The sequence below is a fragment of the Myotis yumanensis genome, unplaced genomic scaffold (genome assembly GCF_028538775.1).
Source record: "Myotis yumanensis isolate MYYU_CA2020_CCGP unplaced genomic scaffold, mMyoYum1.0.hap1 SCAF_17, whole genome shotgun sequence".
In the NCBI taxonomy this organism is placed as follows: domain Eukaryota; kingdom Metazoa; phylum Chordata; class Mammalia; order Chiroptera; family Vespertilionidae; genus Myotis; species Myotis yumanensis.
This window is the reverse complement of record NW_027223768.1, coordinates 38,017,079-38,033,254: the sequence shown is the minus strand read 5'-3', so window position 1 is coordinate 38,033,254 and position 16,176 is coordinate 38,017,079. Positions and strand designations below refer to the sequence as shown.

General features: G+C 52.3%; 1 protein-coding gene across 2 annotated transcripts in view; it reads left to right on the top strand.

The window, feature by feature from the left end:
- Nucleotides 1-12,236: 12,236 nt before the first annotated feature.
- The window catches only part of KIRREL1 (kirre like nephrin family adhesion molecule 1), a 111,422-nt gene continuing 107,482 nt past the window's right edge, over nucleotides 12,237-16,176 (top strand). For both annotated transcript variants that reach the window (XM_070396073.1, XM_070396072.1), the window contains exon 1: nucleotides 12,237-12,462. In XM_070396073.1, the coding sequence (XP_070252174.1) occupies nucleotides 12,411-12,462 (52 nt within the window). In that variant the 5' untranslated portion in view covers nucleotides 12,237-12,410. The remainder of the gene's footprint in view (nucleotides 12,463-16,176) is intronic.

Below are 16,176 nucleotides of genomic sequence, written 5' to 3'. Positions count from 1 at the left end.
GTGTTTTCCGATGGTCTTAGGCGACCCCTGTGAAAGGGTCGTTTGATCCCCAAAGGGGTCGCGACCCACAGGTTGAGAACCGCTGGACTAGATAGAGGTGGCAGTAAAACCACCCAGAGCAGAGGGGAGAATGGCAAGGTGAGCATCTCCCAGCCGCCCTGCTGGCTCTGAACTTTCTTTCCCATTTGAATGAGACAGGAGAGGGCAAGGCCCACAGGACACAGACAGGGCTGGTGCCTCTGCTTTCACGGCAGCGATTCTCGGATAAACCTCCTCAGAAGACTCTACTTTGATAACCGCAGCACCCGAGGGAGACCCACTGGAACCAGCTGGCTGTGTGCAGTGCCTTTGACAAAAGAAGGCAAATCCCAGAATATTATATAGGAACCAGGCCACAAAACAGGCAGCCCGAGGGCTCCAGGAATAGAAGAAACATGGCAGAGATTGGCAGACGAGGTAAGAAATGCCATGGTCACAGTTACTTGCTGCGTGCCGTTGGGCAAACTACTTAACCTCTCTCTGCTTCAGTTTCCCTACACGGAAGTGGGGGTATTGACACCCACCTTGTTATCATGGGGATGAAAATAATGCTGGTACAGTGTTTAGCACAGCGCTGGACATGTGTAGATGCTCAAGGGGGACAAGTTCACGGAAGGGACAGCTATGTGATTGAAGACAACATTCTCTAACCCAGCGGTTCTCAACCTGTGGGTCGCGACCCCTTTGGCGGTTGAACGACCCTTTCACAAGGGTCGCCTAAGACCATCCTGCATATCAGATATTTACATGACGATTCATAACAGTAGCAACATTACAGTTATGAAGTAGCAACGAAAATAATTTTATGGTTGGGTCACAACATGAGGAACTGTATTTAAAGGACCAGAAGGTTGAGAACCACTTCTCCCATGTAGCAGGTCTGGAGCAGGAACCAATGCGTGGGCAAGGTGCTCACAGTTTGAGAGCAGACAAGACACACCTGGACACGTAAGTAACAGGGGGCCTGAGGAGGGGAGAGCTGGTGGCAAAGGTGCATCATCCCATCTGGCAATTCAGTGAAAATGTGGCCTCTGACTTGGGCCTTGAATGAGGAGTTTTGACTGGAGATTTATGGTAAAAACAAAACAAAATACATCTCATGGAGGGGAAAGCGTGAGCAAAGGAACAAGGAGTAAAAATCTAAGGTGTGTTTGGGAAAACAGTAACGGGTTGGAGAGAAGGGACCAGGTGGTATACGTGATAAAGCTGGAAGGCAATAAAGCCGTCCCGGAAGCCCAACGTAAGGTGAAGCCTTTGCATGTCTTCAGTGCCTGGCTTACGCGTTCATAGTGCTCTCGGAGATGGGGAACTACGGCAGGGTTTTTCTGTTTGTTGTGTTTTTAAAAAAATATTTTTATTGATTTCAGAGAGGAAGGGAGAGGGAGAGAGAGAGAGAAACATCAACGATGAGAATCATTGATCGGCTGCCTCCTATACGCCCCATACTGGGGATCGAGCCCACAACCCAGGCTTGTGCCCTGACTGGGAATCAAACCATGACTTCGCCCTAGCTGGTTTGGCTCAGTGGATAGAGTGTTGGCCTGAGGACTGAAGGGTCCCGGGTTCGATTCCTGTCATGGGCACATGCCCAGGTTGTGGGTTCGGTCCCCAGTAGGGGATGTGCAGAAGGCAGCTGATCAGTGTTTCTCTCTCATCATTGATGTTTCTATCTTTCTCCCTCTTCCTTCCTCTCTGAAATCAATAAAATATATATTTTTTAAAAAAACAACAACAAAAAAACCCCACCATGACTTCCTGGTTCAGAGGTCAACACTCAAGCACTGAGCCACGTATGGCAGGTTTTTAATGGACATTTGTGGAGAGACAGCTTCATTCCTCAGAGCATCCAAGGAGGAGCCTGGCCCTGCCATTCTGTTTCATCAGGAAAACAAGGAACGTGGCCATCGTCAAACATGGCAATGAGGGAGGCTGGCGGGCAGGAATAAGGACTAGTGACTTACACCATAAATACACGTTAGGGCCGTGTGACTTGGCCACCGTGCTCAGGTGATGTCACCTGACACTGTTGTATTTATAGCTTTGTTCACTGTTCTTTGGGATTTTTTTTTCTTCACATTCAAGGTAATATATCTCTCCCTCCCACACAATCATGCCATTTCCGCTCTCCTTCCAGTGCTTTTCTGGAACTTACCAAATGCCTAGTTAGTGGGCACGCTCCTCCTGTAGTTTAATTGCTAGCCCTCTGGCTCTGTAGCCTATAAAATGGAACTCAACCCCCTTTCTGCTACCGGAAATTATCAGTAGAATTCAGAACAGGGAACTCTCTCTCTCTTTTTTCAGTCCTAAGACGCTGCTATGTGCCAGGCACTGTGGTGACAGCGTGAACAATATGGACACAACCTCCACTTGTCCAGGTCTTACCAGCCAACAGGGGAAACAGACACTGGATGCCTAATTATACGTGTGATGGATGCTGCCGTGGGAGTAGAGAGTGCTCGAGGGCCCTAACAAGGTGACCTAACCTGTTTGGAGGAGTCCAGCGGCTTCCCTGGAGAAGAGGCATTTGGTGTGAGGTCTGAGGGATCAGTAGGACTTAGCCTGGGGGATGAGGCAGGGGTGGGGCGCTGAGGGCAAAAGGACATTGCAGACGAGGGAACAGAGCATGTGGGGGCCCACAATAAGGAGAGATATGTGGCCAGTTCCCAGAACTCAGAGAAGCCTAGAGAGCTGGAGTAGAAGGGGCCCCAGGGATAGTGGGGAGCAGTGAAGCTGGGAGGCAAGACACCTCCATACCAGTGACTTTTAGGTCAGGGAGTAAGGTAATCAAATTTGAGAGAGACCACTGCGAACAACAGAAGTGAGGAGGGGGCAGGAGGAGGCACCCAGCGGCCATTGCTGGTGGGCAGGGCAGGGAGGACGTAGGATGGTGACAGGAGATGGAAGGGCCAACAGGAACTGGAGGCTGGTTGGGTGGGATGGGGTGGAAGAGAGAGCAGGCAGGTACAGACGAGCAGGTCTTTGGCTTGAATAACAGGATGGAAACCAGTGCCATTAAAAAAATATGTATTTTTATATTAGTGCCATTTTTTTTAACCACATGACTGAGGTCTGATGACGAACAAAAGCTGTACATATTGAATGCGTACAAATTGATGAGTTTAGAGATAAGTATGCACCCATGAAATAAGCCATCACCACCATCTATGCCATAAACATATCTATCACCTCAAAGTTTTCTCCTGTTCCCTTTATTATTATTTTATTTTATTACAAGAACATTTAACACACACCCTCTTTGCAAGTGTTTAAGTATACCATACAGCATTGTTAACTGTAGGTACTGCATATGCTATACAGTAGATCTCTAGGACTTATCCTATATAACTGAAACTGAATCCTTTTGATCAATGCCACCCTCTCCCCTTCCCCGTCTCCGGGAAACCACCATCTGCTCTCTGGGCTGCCCTTCTTGAAGGAGGACCTCTGAAGGAGCAGCCAGATTTCTGACTTTCCCCCCCCTCAGGGGCAACTTTGTCCTCTACCCTGGGTCTCTTTGCAAAGCCTCAATCTGGGCTTTCCCCCGGGGAGACTTAGTGTGCGGGTGGAAGAAGATAGGCTGAGGGCTGGCAGAGCGGGGAGACTGCCATGGCTGATGGAGGAGGACTTGGCGCCAGGCCTCATTGCTGGCTGAGTGTTGCGGTTGGAATAGAGGCACTGGAGGGACATCAAATCAGCAGTTTCTGCCTGTGCGTTTAGGAAACGCTACCAAAAGTAGCCAGGCCCTGCCTGGCAGTCACAGCGAGGCCTGTTTCCTGGCGCAGAAGCTGGAGAGCCAGTGGGAGCAGGGAGTGATACCACTGGCCCAGGGCGTGACGGTCACACACAGGAAGTCCTGCCACATCATGTTCAGAGAGTTAGGAAATGGGTCCCTGACCTGGACCTCGAAAGGAATTCTGCATGGAAATGGGACTCAAGAGTTTCAAGAAGCAGTCCTCAACAGGCAACATTGATAGGGCCCCCTTATATGCCACGATAGCACACCTCAGCACGCATCTCAAGGGATGGCCCCAACTTCTTTTTTTTTTTTTTTAAATATATTTTATTGATTTCAGAGAGGAAGGGAGAGGGAGAGATAGAAACATCAATCATAAGAGAGAATCATTGATTGGCTGCCTCCTGCACACCCTCTACTAGGGATCAAGCCCGAAACCCAGGCACATGCCCTGAACGGCAATGAAACTGTGACCTCCTGGTTCATAGGTCGATGCTCAACCACTGGGCCACACTAGCTGGGCCCAACTCCTTACTAAAGGCAAAAATAATACAGTTGTCAGAAAATTGAGTCCGGGGGGCGAGGGGGGTCTATCTTATTTAAGGTCAATCTTTTTTTTTTTAATATATTTTATTGGTTTTTTACAGAGAGGAAGGGAGAGAGATAGAGAGCCAGAAACATCGATGAGAGAGAAACATCGATCAGCTGCCTCCTGCACATCTTCCCACTGGGGATGTGCCCGCAACCAAGGTACATGCCCTTGACCGGAATCGAACCTGGGACCTTTCAGTCCGCAGGCCGATGCTCCATCCACTGAGCCAAACCAGTTTCAGCATAAGGCCAGTCTTGAGACTCTGACTGAAGGTCCTAATCTCAATTCCCAGTTCTAGGTAACTTTCCTTGATGCCTCCAAGCTGAGTTCAGTAACTCTTGCTATGCATGCTTTAAAAACATGGGCATTTTTCCATCTCTGCACCTGCCAGCTCAGTTGTAATGATCTGTTGGTCTTCCCCATTAGACTATGGACTCCTGGAGAACAATGAGATGCTTTATTCATCGCTGAATCCCAAGTGCTTAGCCTAGTGCCTGCACAGAGTAAACTTTTAATGCAGGTTTGTAAGATGAATAGAGAGATAAATGGGCGAATGAACTAATTAATTAATTAATCAATCATCACCCAAGTCCTTAGCAAGACTCTGTTGGGGCTATAAGGGTTTGAGTGGCATTGTTAAGGGTTACACTTTCAGTTAATGGCTCCTCTTATAATAAGGGTCAAGTAAGCCTAACCCTTGTATTCCCATTCACATCACCCTTAATCCTAGCAAGACGTGTGGTGACTTTGATACAACTTCAGGCCACAATCTTAGCTTCCCACTTGATCTCGTCTCTAGCCTGGATGCAAACATAAACATAACCCTGTAAGCTAGTCCGATACGAAGGATGGGTGTTTCTAGGTCTTTGAGAAAGCACTGGGGAATGGAATGCTAAAGGTCAGAAGACGGTGGGCTGGGGAGTAGGATCCAGGGAAACTAAAACCAAGGGCCAAAGAAAAACGAGAGACTCCCCTTCTCTTTAGCACCCTCCCCTCTGCGCACTTGGGTCTCTGATACAGGCAGGAGACCGAAGCTTACGGGGGTACGTTCTCTCTCCCCGTGACCAGTGCCGAAAGAGAGAACGCGGGGGTTTAAGAAATCTTGAGTAGAACGCGATGAGGGTTAAGGAAGAATGAAAAAAACGAGACTGAGACAGAAATAGAGGGAAAAAGCTGGGCCTGGGTGTGGTGTCTGCCCTCTGTCAGGGGTCCTCAAACTACGGCCCGCGGGCCACATGCAAATACAAATATTGTATTTGTTCCCGTTTTGTTTTTTTACTTCAAAATAAGATATGTGCAGTGTGCATAGGAATTTGTTCATAGTGTTTTTTTAAACTATAGTCCGGCCCTCCAACCGTCTGTAACAGGAAGTTACATCACATCTGGGTGGGCCTTGAGTTTCTGGCGACATAATGGGATCCACCCCCCTAGCCCCTGGGCGGGAAAGGCCAGACTGAGTGATGTCCTTGCCTCTTGGCTAGGACCGCCTCCAGGGCTTGGCTTTGCCTGCACCCTGGGTTCAGCCGACATATTTAAAAACGCCCGATGGGCTTGCCAGTGGCCCCCACAAAAGCTATACGGTGGTCAGAGATGTTTGGACATAAGAGGGCCTTTGCTGATAAAAGCTCTTGGAAGAAGCCTGGGGCGCAGGGCCGGGGAAGTTGGAGTTATTGAGATACCTGGCCAAATCCTGACCCACGAGCCAAGAGGCCTGGGTTCTCTCCCCGTCCTACTCTTAACTATAATTTGCTTTGTGACCTCTGACAGGTCATTTCACCACCTGGCAGGTGAATGGATTTGGGGCTCATCGAGTTCCGAAGCTTGATGTTTGAGTCATTAGTTCACATTCCTTTCTCTACTTTTCCTTAATTAACTCTATTCTCCATTCTCTCCTCTTCCACACACCCACCCCCCACCTCGGTGGCCCTGCCCAGGACCCCTAAACTTTAACCTTCTCTCTTTCTCTGAGCTGGGCTGCTCATGTGAAGCAGGACTCTTCCGATTCCCGTGAGCTTAGGCAATGAAATCCTCATTAAACCTAATAAAAGAGAACTGGTCCATTTAGCACAAATTGTCTACCAAGTTGGAGCTCGGAGGCAGAAATTGCTTTTGTCAGGAAAGGGCTGAAAATGGGTGTCAGAAATGGATTACCGTTGCTCACAGACCAGGCTGGCTCATGTAGCACACCCTGAAAGCTCGCCTTGGGCAAGGACATCTTTCCCACGCCCGTGCCTCTGAGTAACTCCCACCTCTCCACATCTCTACCTGCGTATGTTAGACACGCCTCCTCAGCAGACAGTCCCACCTAGGGTCCAGCCTTTAGTCGTTCTGCTTTAATTGCAGCACTGCTCCCTCAGATACCCGCTGACCCCCACACCCCATCAAGGAGCCTGACCTCCTTGGTCCGCCTTCCCCTGAGACACCACTAAGGAAGGAGTGGTCGGGGTGCTCCACCTGCTACTGCTTTCCCCCCTGGTCCTCCCCCCGCCCCTCACAGAGCACATCTGAGCCTCTCCCCTTGCCATTAAGGCTGTCCCCTGTCTCTGGTCTTATTCTCATACATATCAAATCCTAGCCTCTTAAGGGAAAAGAGAATAAGAGAAAACGGATTGGTATACAGCAGGTGAGTGCAAGGCCTAACCTCTGGAAGGCCTTTTTGCTGCCACCTGTGCTGTAAGACACACACATGGGAAAGGGGTAGGGGGAGCCCCTTTTCTGGGAAGACTTTGGAAAAGGGGTGCGCCTCTCCCTGCTCCGGTGACAGCCTCCGCAGCAGGGGGACACGGTGGCCTCAGGCAGTTCCTCACCCTTGGGGACGAGGCCTTCCTTTATGGCCGGATTATTCTCGAGGCTGAACATCAGTATCTCGGCCTTGCCCTGGTGAGCAGCAGAAGCGTAATGTTCCGCCCTCTCCCAGGGAAAACAGGACAATTTATAGAATTGTTCTGCTGCTTTCAGCCCTCACTGAGGCAGATAATTCATTCCCAGCTCTCAGGCCGGCTTCTCGGGCTGATGGACATAAATCGCCTAACTGCTTACTCTCTGACCTCTTGACCTTGCTGCTTTTGTGTTCAAAAATATTATTCATATTTCTCTTAACTCCACATGCAACCTTTGGCTGCTTCTCGCCCTTTTTCTGAGTAAAGCAGCTTCCTTGGGGGTTATCCTTCTGTCTCCAGGCTAACAAGCTTCTGCCTGGACAGGGCCCTGTACATGGGGGTGAGGATGAATTCCTCGAAAGGAAGAGTTGAAAGGTGCCTGCTCTGGGGCGTTCCCAAACCAGGAATAATCACAGCCATCATCCGCTACCCTCTGAGCCCAGCACTGCTCTGGGGGCTGTGTGGACACCAACCCGTTTAATTCCCACGGCCACCCCATAAAGTAAGTACTATTATTATCTTTCTTTTCAATGAAATAGCCAACGATTAGAGAGGTTAGGCCAATAGACTGCCAGGGTCACACAGAAAGGAAGGGGCAGACGCTGGGTTCGAATCCCCTTGGGCTGGTTTCGGGGCCCATGGACGTTGTTTGCAACCACGCTGCTGCCTCTCTGACAGGGAGGGAGTACCCAGGCCGAGGGAGCATGGCCCTTGACCCCAAGGAGCTCCAAGTTTGACGGGGGGGGGGGGAGACAGATATCCTCTCCTGGGGGAGTATGTCTAATCCAGGGGTTCTCAACCTGTGGGTCGCGACCCCTTTGGCAGTCGCCTAAGACCATCCTGCATATCAGATATTTACATTATGATTCATAACAGTAGCAACATTACAGTTTTGAAGTAGCAACGAAAATAATATTATGGTTGGGTCACAACATGCGGAACTGTATTTAAAGGGCCAGAAGGTTGAGAACCACTGGTCTAGTCTGATGGCAGACTTTGCATTTGGGAGCATCTGTCTGACAACAGCCCCAGGATGCTCCCAGCTTGAAGAGGGTTCTGATTAGACCCCCATCGAGCCAGTGAGTCCAATAGGACTGAGCTGTGGACAGTGGTGAGAGAAAGATGAGAATGAAGCGAATTGGAAGGCGCTTCATTGGAGTTCTCCCCTGACGGAGGGGAGTGTTGTGCAGGACTGGCAACAAGCAGAGCTGCTGGTGGAAGGAAGAGGGCAAGGCCCCTGTGGGGCGCAGACTTGCTGAGGGCAATGCCCGGAGAGCAGGGGTTTGCTTAGCTCAGGGATCCTCAACCCTGGCACCCAGTAGAATTACCTGGGACGGGAGGGGGGTGTTTAAAAATAGTCATGCTTGGCACTTCACCCCAGAACAATTAATCTCTGCGAGTGAGGCCAAGGCACTGGTGTTATTAAAAGCCCAGCAGGAGGTTCTAATACACAGCTGGTGGTGAGGACCAGGAGCTGGGGTTGGCGTCCTCCGCTCAGGTACTGGGATTTTGTGTGAAGGGGACTCTGGAGAAGTGTGTTTGCTATTCTCCACCGATGGTTCACTATTCAATTCAACACCAACAGGAATCCTCAGTTTGGTTACACAGTGAAGAAGGAAACTTTATTTAGTACAAAACAGCTCAATTGTGATGCATGGCTGTGGGGCAGCTCCCCTCTGCTGGGTGCCGGCCTGCTTTGCGGCCTGCATGGGGACGCCCTGGTCTGCTCCAGCAGGACATTTCCAGTGTTTCAGCTCAGCCACAGTCTTCGGCCTTTGCTGGAAAGAGAGAGTTGCTCCCAAAGCCAGCAGGGAGCTGACTTATACAGACAGAAGTCCCCACCCCTGCGCCCTGATTGGTCCTCAAGCATATGAAGACTCCCAATGCTCACAGTTTGATTGGTCCAAAAGTCACTGTTCTGATTGATTAGAATAGAACTGCTCTGGTTGGGCGGAGCAGCACAGCTTAGATTGGATGGGGAAGGCCTCAGTCCTATTGGTTGAAATAGGATTCCAGGAACTCCTTTATAAAGGCTGGGTCCGCGGACAGTGCAGGTAGGCAGTTCAGTGCTGAGGCAGATAGGTCCCTGCAGGCTTCTGCTGGAAGTGCAGTTTTAGTGAGAGTTCCTCGTGTGGAAATGGCTGGTAGGCTGTTTTTTTTTTTTTTAAACTTCAGTCCAGTTAGCCACCAGGATCCCCTCTTAGTAGGTGTCTTCTTTCTCAGAGTTCACACTATGAACTGAGCTGTTAAGGATTTGGGATTACAGTGAAGGGGACAGAAAGTGAAGGGAGCCAGATACTGAGGTGAGATTACTGCTTTGGCTGCTAAGGATCTGGAGAAATTTGGTTCCTCCATTGCTTGGGTTTGGAGGTGAGATAAGAGGTCTGAGGAGAAGTAAAAGCTTTGATAACCCAGCCCCCACCTCACACTGAGGACCATCAAACCTGAATACCAGAAGCTGGAAGCTGGGCAAGAAGCACTATACTAAGAATATTCTCTTTGCTTCTGAACTTTTTCTTATCATTTTCCTCAGTCACTATCATCATGGGCCTCCCTTTCATGAACCTTCATGCAGAATGACAAGAAAAAAAGGCTGCCTCACTGATGCTCCAAGAGCACCACTACCTCAGGGCCTTTGCACATGCTGTTCCCACCTACCTGCTACATTCTCCCCTCAGAAGCCTGAGTCCACCAGTACCCAATTCCTTCAGGTGTCTGCTCAAATGTTACTTTAGCACAACAACTTTCTGGGACTGCCTATAAGATCAGTCTCTCCCTCCCTCCCACTCCCTATTCATTTGTCATGTTTTATTTGTTTCAGCACTTACTACAACATGATTTATTTTTCTACTGTCTCTTCATCTTCTACAGAATGAAACACTATGAGGGAGGAACTTTCTCAATTTTTTTCTTTTATTTTTGTGTTTTTAAACATAATATTTTTTATTTCAGAGAGGAAGAGCGAGAGCGAGAGACATCAATGATAAAAGAGACTCATTGATCGGCTGCATCTTGCATGCCCCCTACTGGGATTGAGCCTGCAACCCGGGCATGTTCCCTGACCTGGAATTGAATGGAACCATGACCTTCTGGTTCATAGGTCAATGCTCAACCACTGAGCCACACTCACAGGGCTGTCAATATTTTTTTTCATTGTTATATCTCCAAAGCCCAGAATTGTGACTGAAACATAAGCAGGTACACATTTGTGGAATGCAAATAAATGAAATCACTTATGTATATGCACATTGGTGTGTGGCTGTATATATTTGATTATATTCATATCTCTTTGGGCTAGATATGACTCGCTATTTTTTTGAGATTTTATTTTTATTTTTTTTCTTTAATTCTTTATTGCTTAAAGTATTACATATAGTATTACATATGTATCCTTTTCCCTCATTGATATCTCCCTGGCCACCCCCACCGCCCAGCACAAGCCCTCACCCCCCCACCCCCAGTGTCTGTGTCCATTGGTTATGCTAATTTTTAAAATTCTTTCTTTCAAGTATTACATGTAGCATCACATGACTCTAATTTTAAACTCTGTGTTTGCCTTTGCATATGTGTTTTTGAACATATGAAGGACTCTCTGGGTCTGCGCATAACGTTCTTCTGAATGTGCGCTTGTGTGTTTTTCTGCCTGTGTTTCTGTATCCCCCAGTGGTGTGTGGATGTGTCTGGAGTCTGGACCATTCATCCTTAGAAGAAAGAGTGTGGGCGCCTCATGCCAGCAGAGGGAACCAGAGAGCCACGCGCGGCCTCGCGGGGGGCTAAGATGGAGAAATCTTGGCGGGTAGCGTTAGGGACCCAGGAGACCTAGACTCCGCGAGGAAACAAGAGGAGGCCTCTCTAAACCAGCAAAGTTGTGCAATTCCTGTTATTTCTCCTCAACTCGTACCCTGGGGCCCAGACGTCCTGGCATCACCAGCAACCCTGGGGGCAGAAGCATCGGGGTTGGGGTTGGAAGAGGAGCTGGGTGCCGCGTGGGCTCCTGAAGAGGAGACCCCGACGGAGCGTCCTCCTTCCCAGCACCTGGATCTCTCAGCCCCATCGGGTCTGACTCCTTCCCGCTTAGAGGTCCTCCCGCGGCCGCCCTCTCCGTGCCCCTTCACAGCGAGGAGTTGGCTACTTTCTCCTTCTGGAAGGGAAGGGTAAATGCCCCGGTGAAGGCAGGAGCCAACCGCCCCCCCCCCCCCCCCCCGCCCCTCGCCAGGGCCAGCGGGGGGCTTCGCCTGGCTTCCCCGTGCGCTGGGGAGGCGCCCGGCAGGGGCTCCAGGCGGATCCAGGAAGCAGATTCCGCAGCTCCGGGGGGAGGAACGGATCCCCCTCAATCATGCAGGAGCGCATTGAAAATGCCCAGTTTGGGGAACCTAGGGATTCGACTCTGGGCGTGGGATTAACAAGGAAAACAAAACACGAGCAGAGGATTTTATGCTTGTTGATCCCGTGAACCACCGTCCCCCCGCCCCCCCCCCCTCGCCCCAACACACTCACACCCAGATCCGCTCACACTCTCCTCCTCCCCAACATCGCGGTCCTCCGCCGGCTGGAGGCGCGTCCCCAGCCCGCGCCCCGCCTCCCTCATCCCGCCGAGCTCAGCCGCCCGGGACCCGGGCTGTGCACGTCCCGCGGAGGGAGGCGCGGGGGGCCGGTGCCCAGCCGTCCGCGTCCCCGTCCCGGGGCCCGCCTCGCCGCGCTCGTCACTCCCCTCGCCTTTGCCCTCGATCCCTCGTTCTCTTTGCTCTCTTTCCATCTCCGATCCAGCGCGGGGTGCGAGTGTGCGCGCGCGCGTGGGGCGGGGGAGGAGGGGGGCTCGGAGGAAGAGTAGACGTCAGGGGGAGGAGGGAGCGAGGGAGGGAAAGAGGAGAAGGGAGGGAAGGGAGAGCAGAGATGAAAGAGACCCAGAGAGATAAAGCCGGAGACGAGAAATAATCAAAGCGCGAGGGGGAGGCGAGGGGGGCGAGAGAGAGCGAAGAGCCGGACTGGGAGGAGAGAGGGGCCGAGCGGAGGGAAGGGAAGTAGTTGTGCGCACGGGTGTGTGCGTGTGCGCGCGTGTGCAGGGCGGGCGGGCGGGCGGGCGGGGGCCGGCTCCTCCTCCCCAGCCCGCTCCTCGCTCCTCGCCAACTCCGGGCCCAGCCGCGGGGGCGCACGGCGGGCGGACAGCATGCTGAGCCTCCTCGTCTGGATCCTCACTCTCTCCGACACTTTCTCCCAAGGTAAGGCTCCCGCCCGCCCGGACCCGGCTCCCGCCCCGCTCGGGGGGCGCTGTCGCCGAGGGAGTCTGGGGGGCCCCGGGGTCCCGGCGCCATGAGGCGAGCGCTGGATCTCCGCGCGGAGCCCGGGGCGCGGAGCCCGGGCTGGAGAGGACTTTTCCGCCGATCTGACCAAGTTGCTTCCTCGGCTGCGCCCGGGGACGGAGGGAAGAAGGGACCCGAACGCGAAAGTCTTTCCCGAGCCGCGGGCAGCCCACCCGCCTCTCCGCCCTCCGAGGCCGGGCCGCCGCGGGTCCTGCCTGCGGGGAGGGATTTCAGATCTGGGGGTGGGGTGGAGGCGCGCGGAGAGCTGGGGACCCCGGCTCGGGAAGATGTTGCCAAGGGAATCCCCCGCTCCAGCCTAGCCCCCCGGGGGACCAGTGGGAGCCTGGGGCTGCCCATCTGGGAGGAAGGGGGCGCCTCGGGCTCCCGCCCGCCGCAGGCTCGCTGGGGAGTGGAGTTCAAGAGGCAGTTGCTGGCCGGCTCGATGTGGAGGAGCAATGGGAGGGGTCGGCGAATCCCCACTTTGGGTCAGGACGGTGTTGACGTTGTGAGCGTATTTGGAACTGTCAGGGCAGAGGCTGGGAGAGGTTGAAAGAAGCGAGGTTGGCGAATCCTCTTGGGGGCGGCGGCGAGGGCCGGGGACATAGAGAGCCCAGGCTCCAGCCGGGACTGGCCAGTCTGTGGTGGTGGGTCCTTGCCTGGTGGGTCTGACTCTTAGGAAGATTTCAGACTGCTGAGCGAGCCCTGCCCTGCAAAAAAGGAGCTGATGGGAACTGACACACACACACACACACACACACACACACACCCCAAATAGTCCCAGACACTGAAGCAGACTACTCACCTACTCACCTACTGAGTGAGGTAGACAGACCCACCAGCATCGCCCACACCGAGACAGACACATCGACACAAAGACACTGACACATCCGAGGAGACAGATTCCTCTCCACAGCGACGCGTTTGCACATTCACGCGCCCAGACACATCAAACTCATTGGCACAGTACATGTATGCAGGCATGTGCAAGGACACAACACACACACTCATACCGAAAACCTGCTGGAGAGACCAACCGTCCAGCAAACAAAGAAACTGGAGTAGCCACCCATATAGTCAGACACCTATGGAGAGGTACAGACTACAAAATGGAAGAGGGGGTGGTCTCTTTTTTTGGGGGGAGGGCGCGGATCTGGGAAGAGGGAAGTCAGCTTGGATAGAACATTCGCAATCGTCATGCCCTGCACTGTTCCCTTCCCGGGTTTGTGGGTGTGTTTAGGGGTGGAGCATTACACTGGACCCCTTGTCTCCTTGCGGGGCCCCTCCCCAGCTCCAAAGGCTGAGTTAATGGGGGCAGATCTTGATGAGTCTTTCCCCATAGGGCATCCGTGTGGCCCCCAAACCCCACTCCCCGCCCCCCCCCCCCCCCCCCCACACACACACTTGAATATGGGAAGGGCACACACTTATGGTGAGAGCTGAGTAGGAATTGGTGCTGGGGTGGAAGGAGGCTTGGTCCTGGGTGGGGGTTGGCTGGCCAAGCTGCCACTTGGCAGAAAGTTGGGAAGATGACTTACTGTAAGTTCTGATTTTGTTCAGCTAGGCTGCTAGGGAGAAAGCGGGGGGGCAGCTGGGTCAGTATTGGTATGTGTTGGGGGCCAGCTATGTCTGCTCCTTTCTCTGCGGCCCTTACATGTCGGCAACATGGACACGAATGAGCTTCCAGAAACAAAAGCTGCAGCTAGGACACAGGAGAGACGTGTGGGTTGAATCGGGGAGGAAAACGGTCAGAGAGAGAGAGAGAAGGGTGCCCTGTGCCTCTCCCTCTGGGAAGGGGGAGGGGTCAGAGGTTAGCTGAGCCCCCTGGTCCCTGCCTCCAACAGGGGTGAAAGCAAGACCTGAAGAAAGTGTGCAGAAGTGTTGGGGGTGGGGTGGGAGGATGGAGGATGAGTGGACGCCAAAGAAAAGAAAGGGAGAAAATAGACCAGAGGGGAGAGGAGTCACTAGGAGTCCCTGGGAAGCGGAGCGAGGCCTGGGGTGGACGCAGGGGCAGACACTGGCCATCTGGGGAGCCGGTGTGGCGGGGAGGCTGGGACCTCCTCCCTCGCCTCATCTTTAGAAAGAAGGAATTCCAGGTCAGGGACTGGGGCAGGGAGAGAGGACAGGGGGCTGCCAGGGGACTGGGGGATGGGGGTGGGAAGTGGGCGAAGGTGGCAGGAGAAAGCACATGCACTGAGGGGAGCAGAGAGGAGAGGGAAGGGGAGATGGAGCTCAGGCAGAGAAATAAAAATCACATTTTAAAGAATGCCAATGGGCTTCATCAATCTTCATTTTTCACAAAATAATTTTCTGTATCTTATCTAAATGAAAACCATTATCCTTACCCCCATTTCCATCATGCGTCAGCTCCTCAGACTGATTGTGCCGAAAATTGAAATATTTAATCATTTTCTGGGAGATTTTCTCGCTCCCAGTCTTGAAGAGGAGAAATTGAAAAAGAAAGATTATAGCTAATCAGAGCAATGTGGGATGACAGGCTGGCTCGGAGTGGGAGCTGCCTCCAGGGGGGAGGGCAAAGGAGGGGGAGCAAAATCTGTCCCTTCAGCTCCCAGAGGTCCCCTGGGTATCCCTGCCACCAACTGGGAGGGGGGTGAGGAGTAGAGGTAAGAGGCCTGAGGCTTTCCCAATTCCCAGGATTCAACTCCCTGCACACAGCTACATCCTGGCAGAGAACATGGGTCTGGAAAGGAGAGTAGTTGGGAATTGAGTCCCCCCCCCGCACCCACCCCCACACACAGTTCACATGTCTCACTTCGGCCTACTTAGCCCAGAGCAGGCCTTAAGGGTGAGGAAGAGGCAGGGAGACGAGGCAGAAATCAGGATATCGGACTGCCCCCCCTTTTTTTCTTTAAAAAAAACTTTATTATTGAAAGTATAAATATGTTCCTCTTTTCCCCCAATGACCCTCTCCAGCCCGCCCCCACCCCAGGCCTTCACTGCCCTATTGTCTGTGTCCATGGGCCATGCATATATGCATACAAGGTTCTTGGTTGATTACCTCCCACCCACCCACCCTCCCCCGCCTTCCCCCTGAGATTCTGCACTCTGTTCCATGCTTCTGTGTCTCTGGACCCACTCCGTTCATCAGTTTATTTTGTTCATTGGATTCCACATATGAGTGAGATGATGTGATACTTGCCTTTCTCTGGCTTATTTCACTTAGCATGATACTCTCCAGGTCCCTCCATGCTGTCTCAAAGGGTAGGAGATTCTTTTTTAGTGCTGCATAGTATTCCATGGTGTAAATGTACCACAGCTTTTTAATCCACTCATCTACTGATGGGCACTTGGGCTGTTTCCAGATCTTAGCTATTGTAAATGGCGCTGCTAAGAACATAGGGGTGCAGACATTCTTTCTGATTGGTGTTTCAGGTTCTTTAGGATATATTCCTAGAAGTGGGATCACTGGGTCAAATGGCAGTTCCAAATTTAATTTTGGGGGGCTCCCCTTCTTGACTTTGATTGGACTCCCACCTTCCACTCACTCAAACCTAAAGGGGGACACATCCAGCCCTCAATGCCTGGCGTTGCCTCTGGCCACAGCCCTGGATCAGCAGGACACGGAGGCCTCTAGCCTTCCCACCTTCTGCTGGTCACTGTAACTGCACGGTCGGT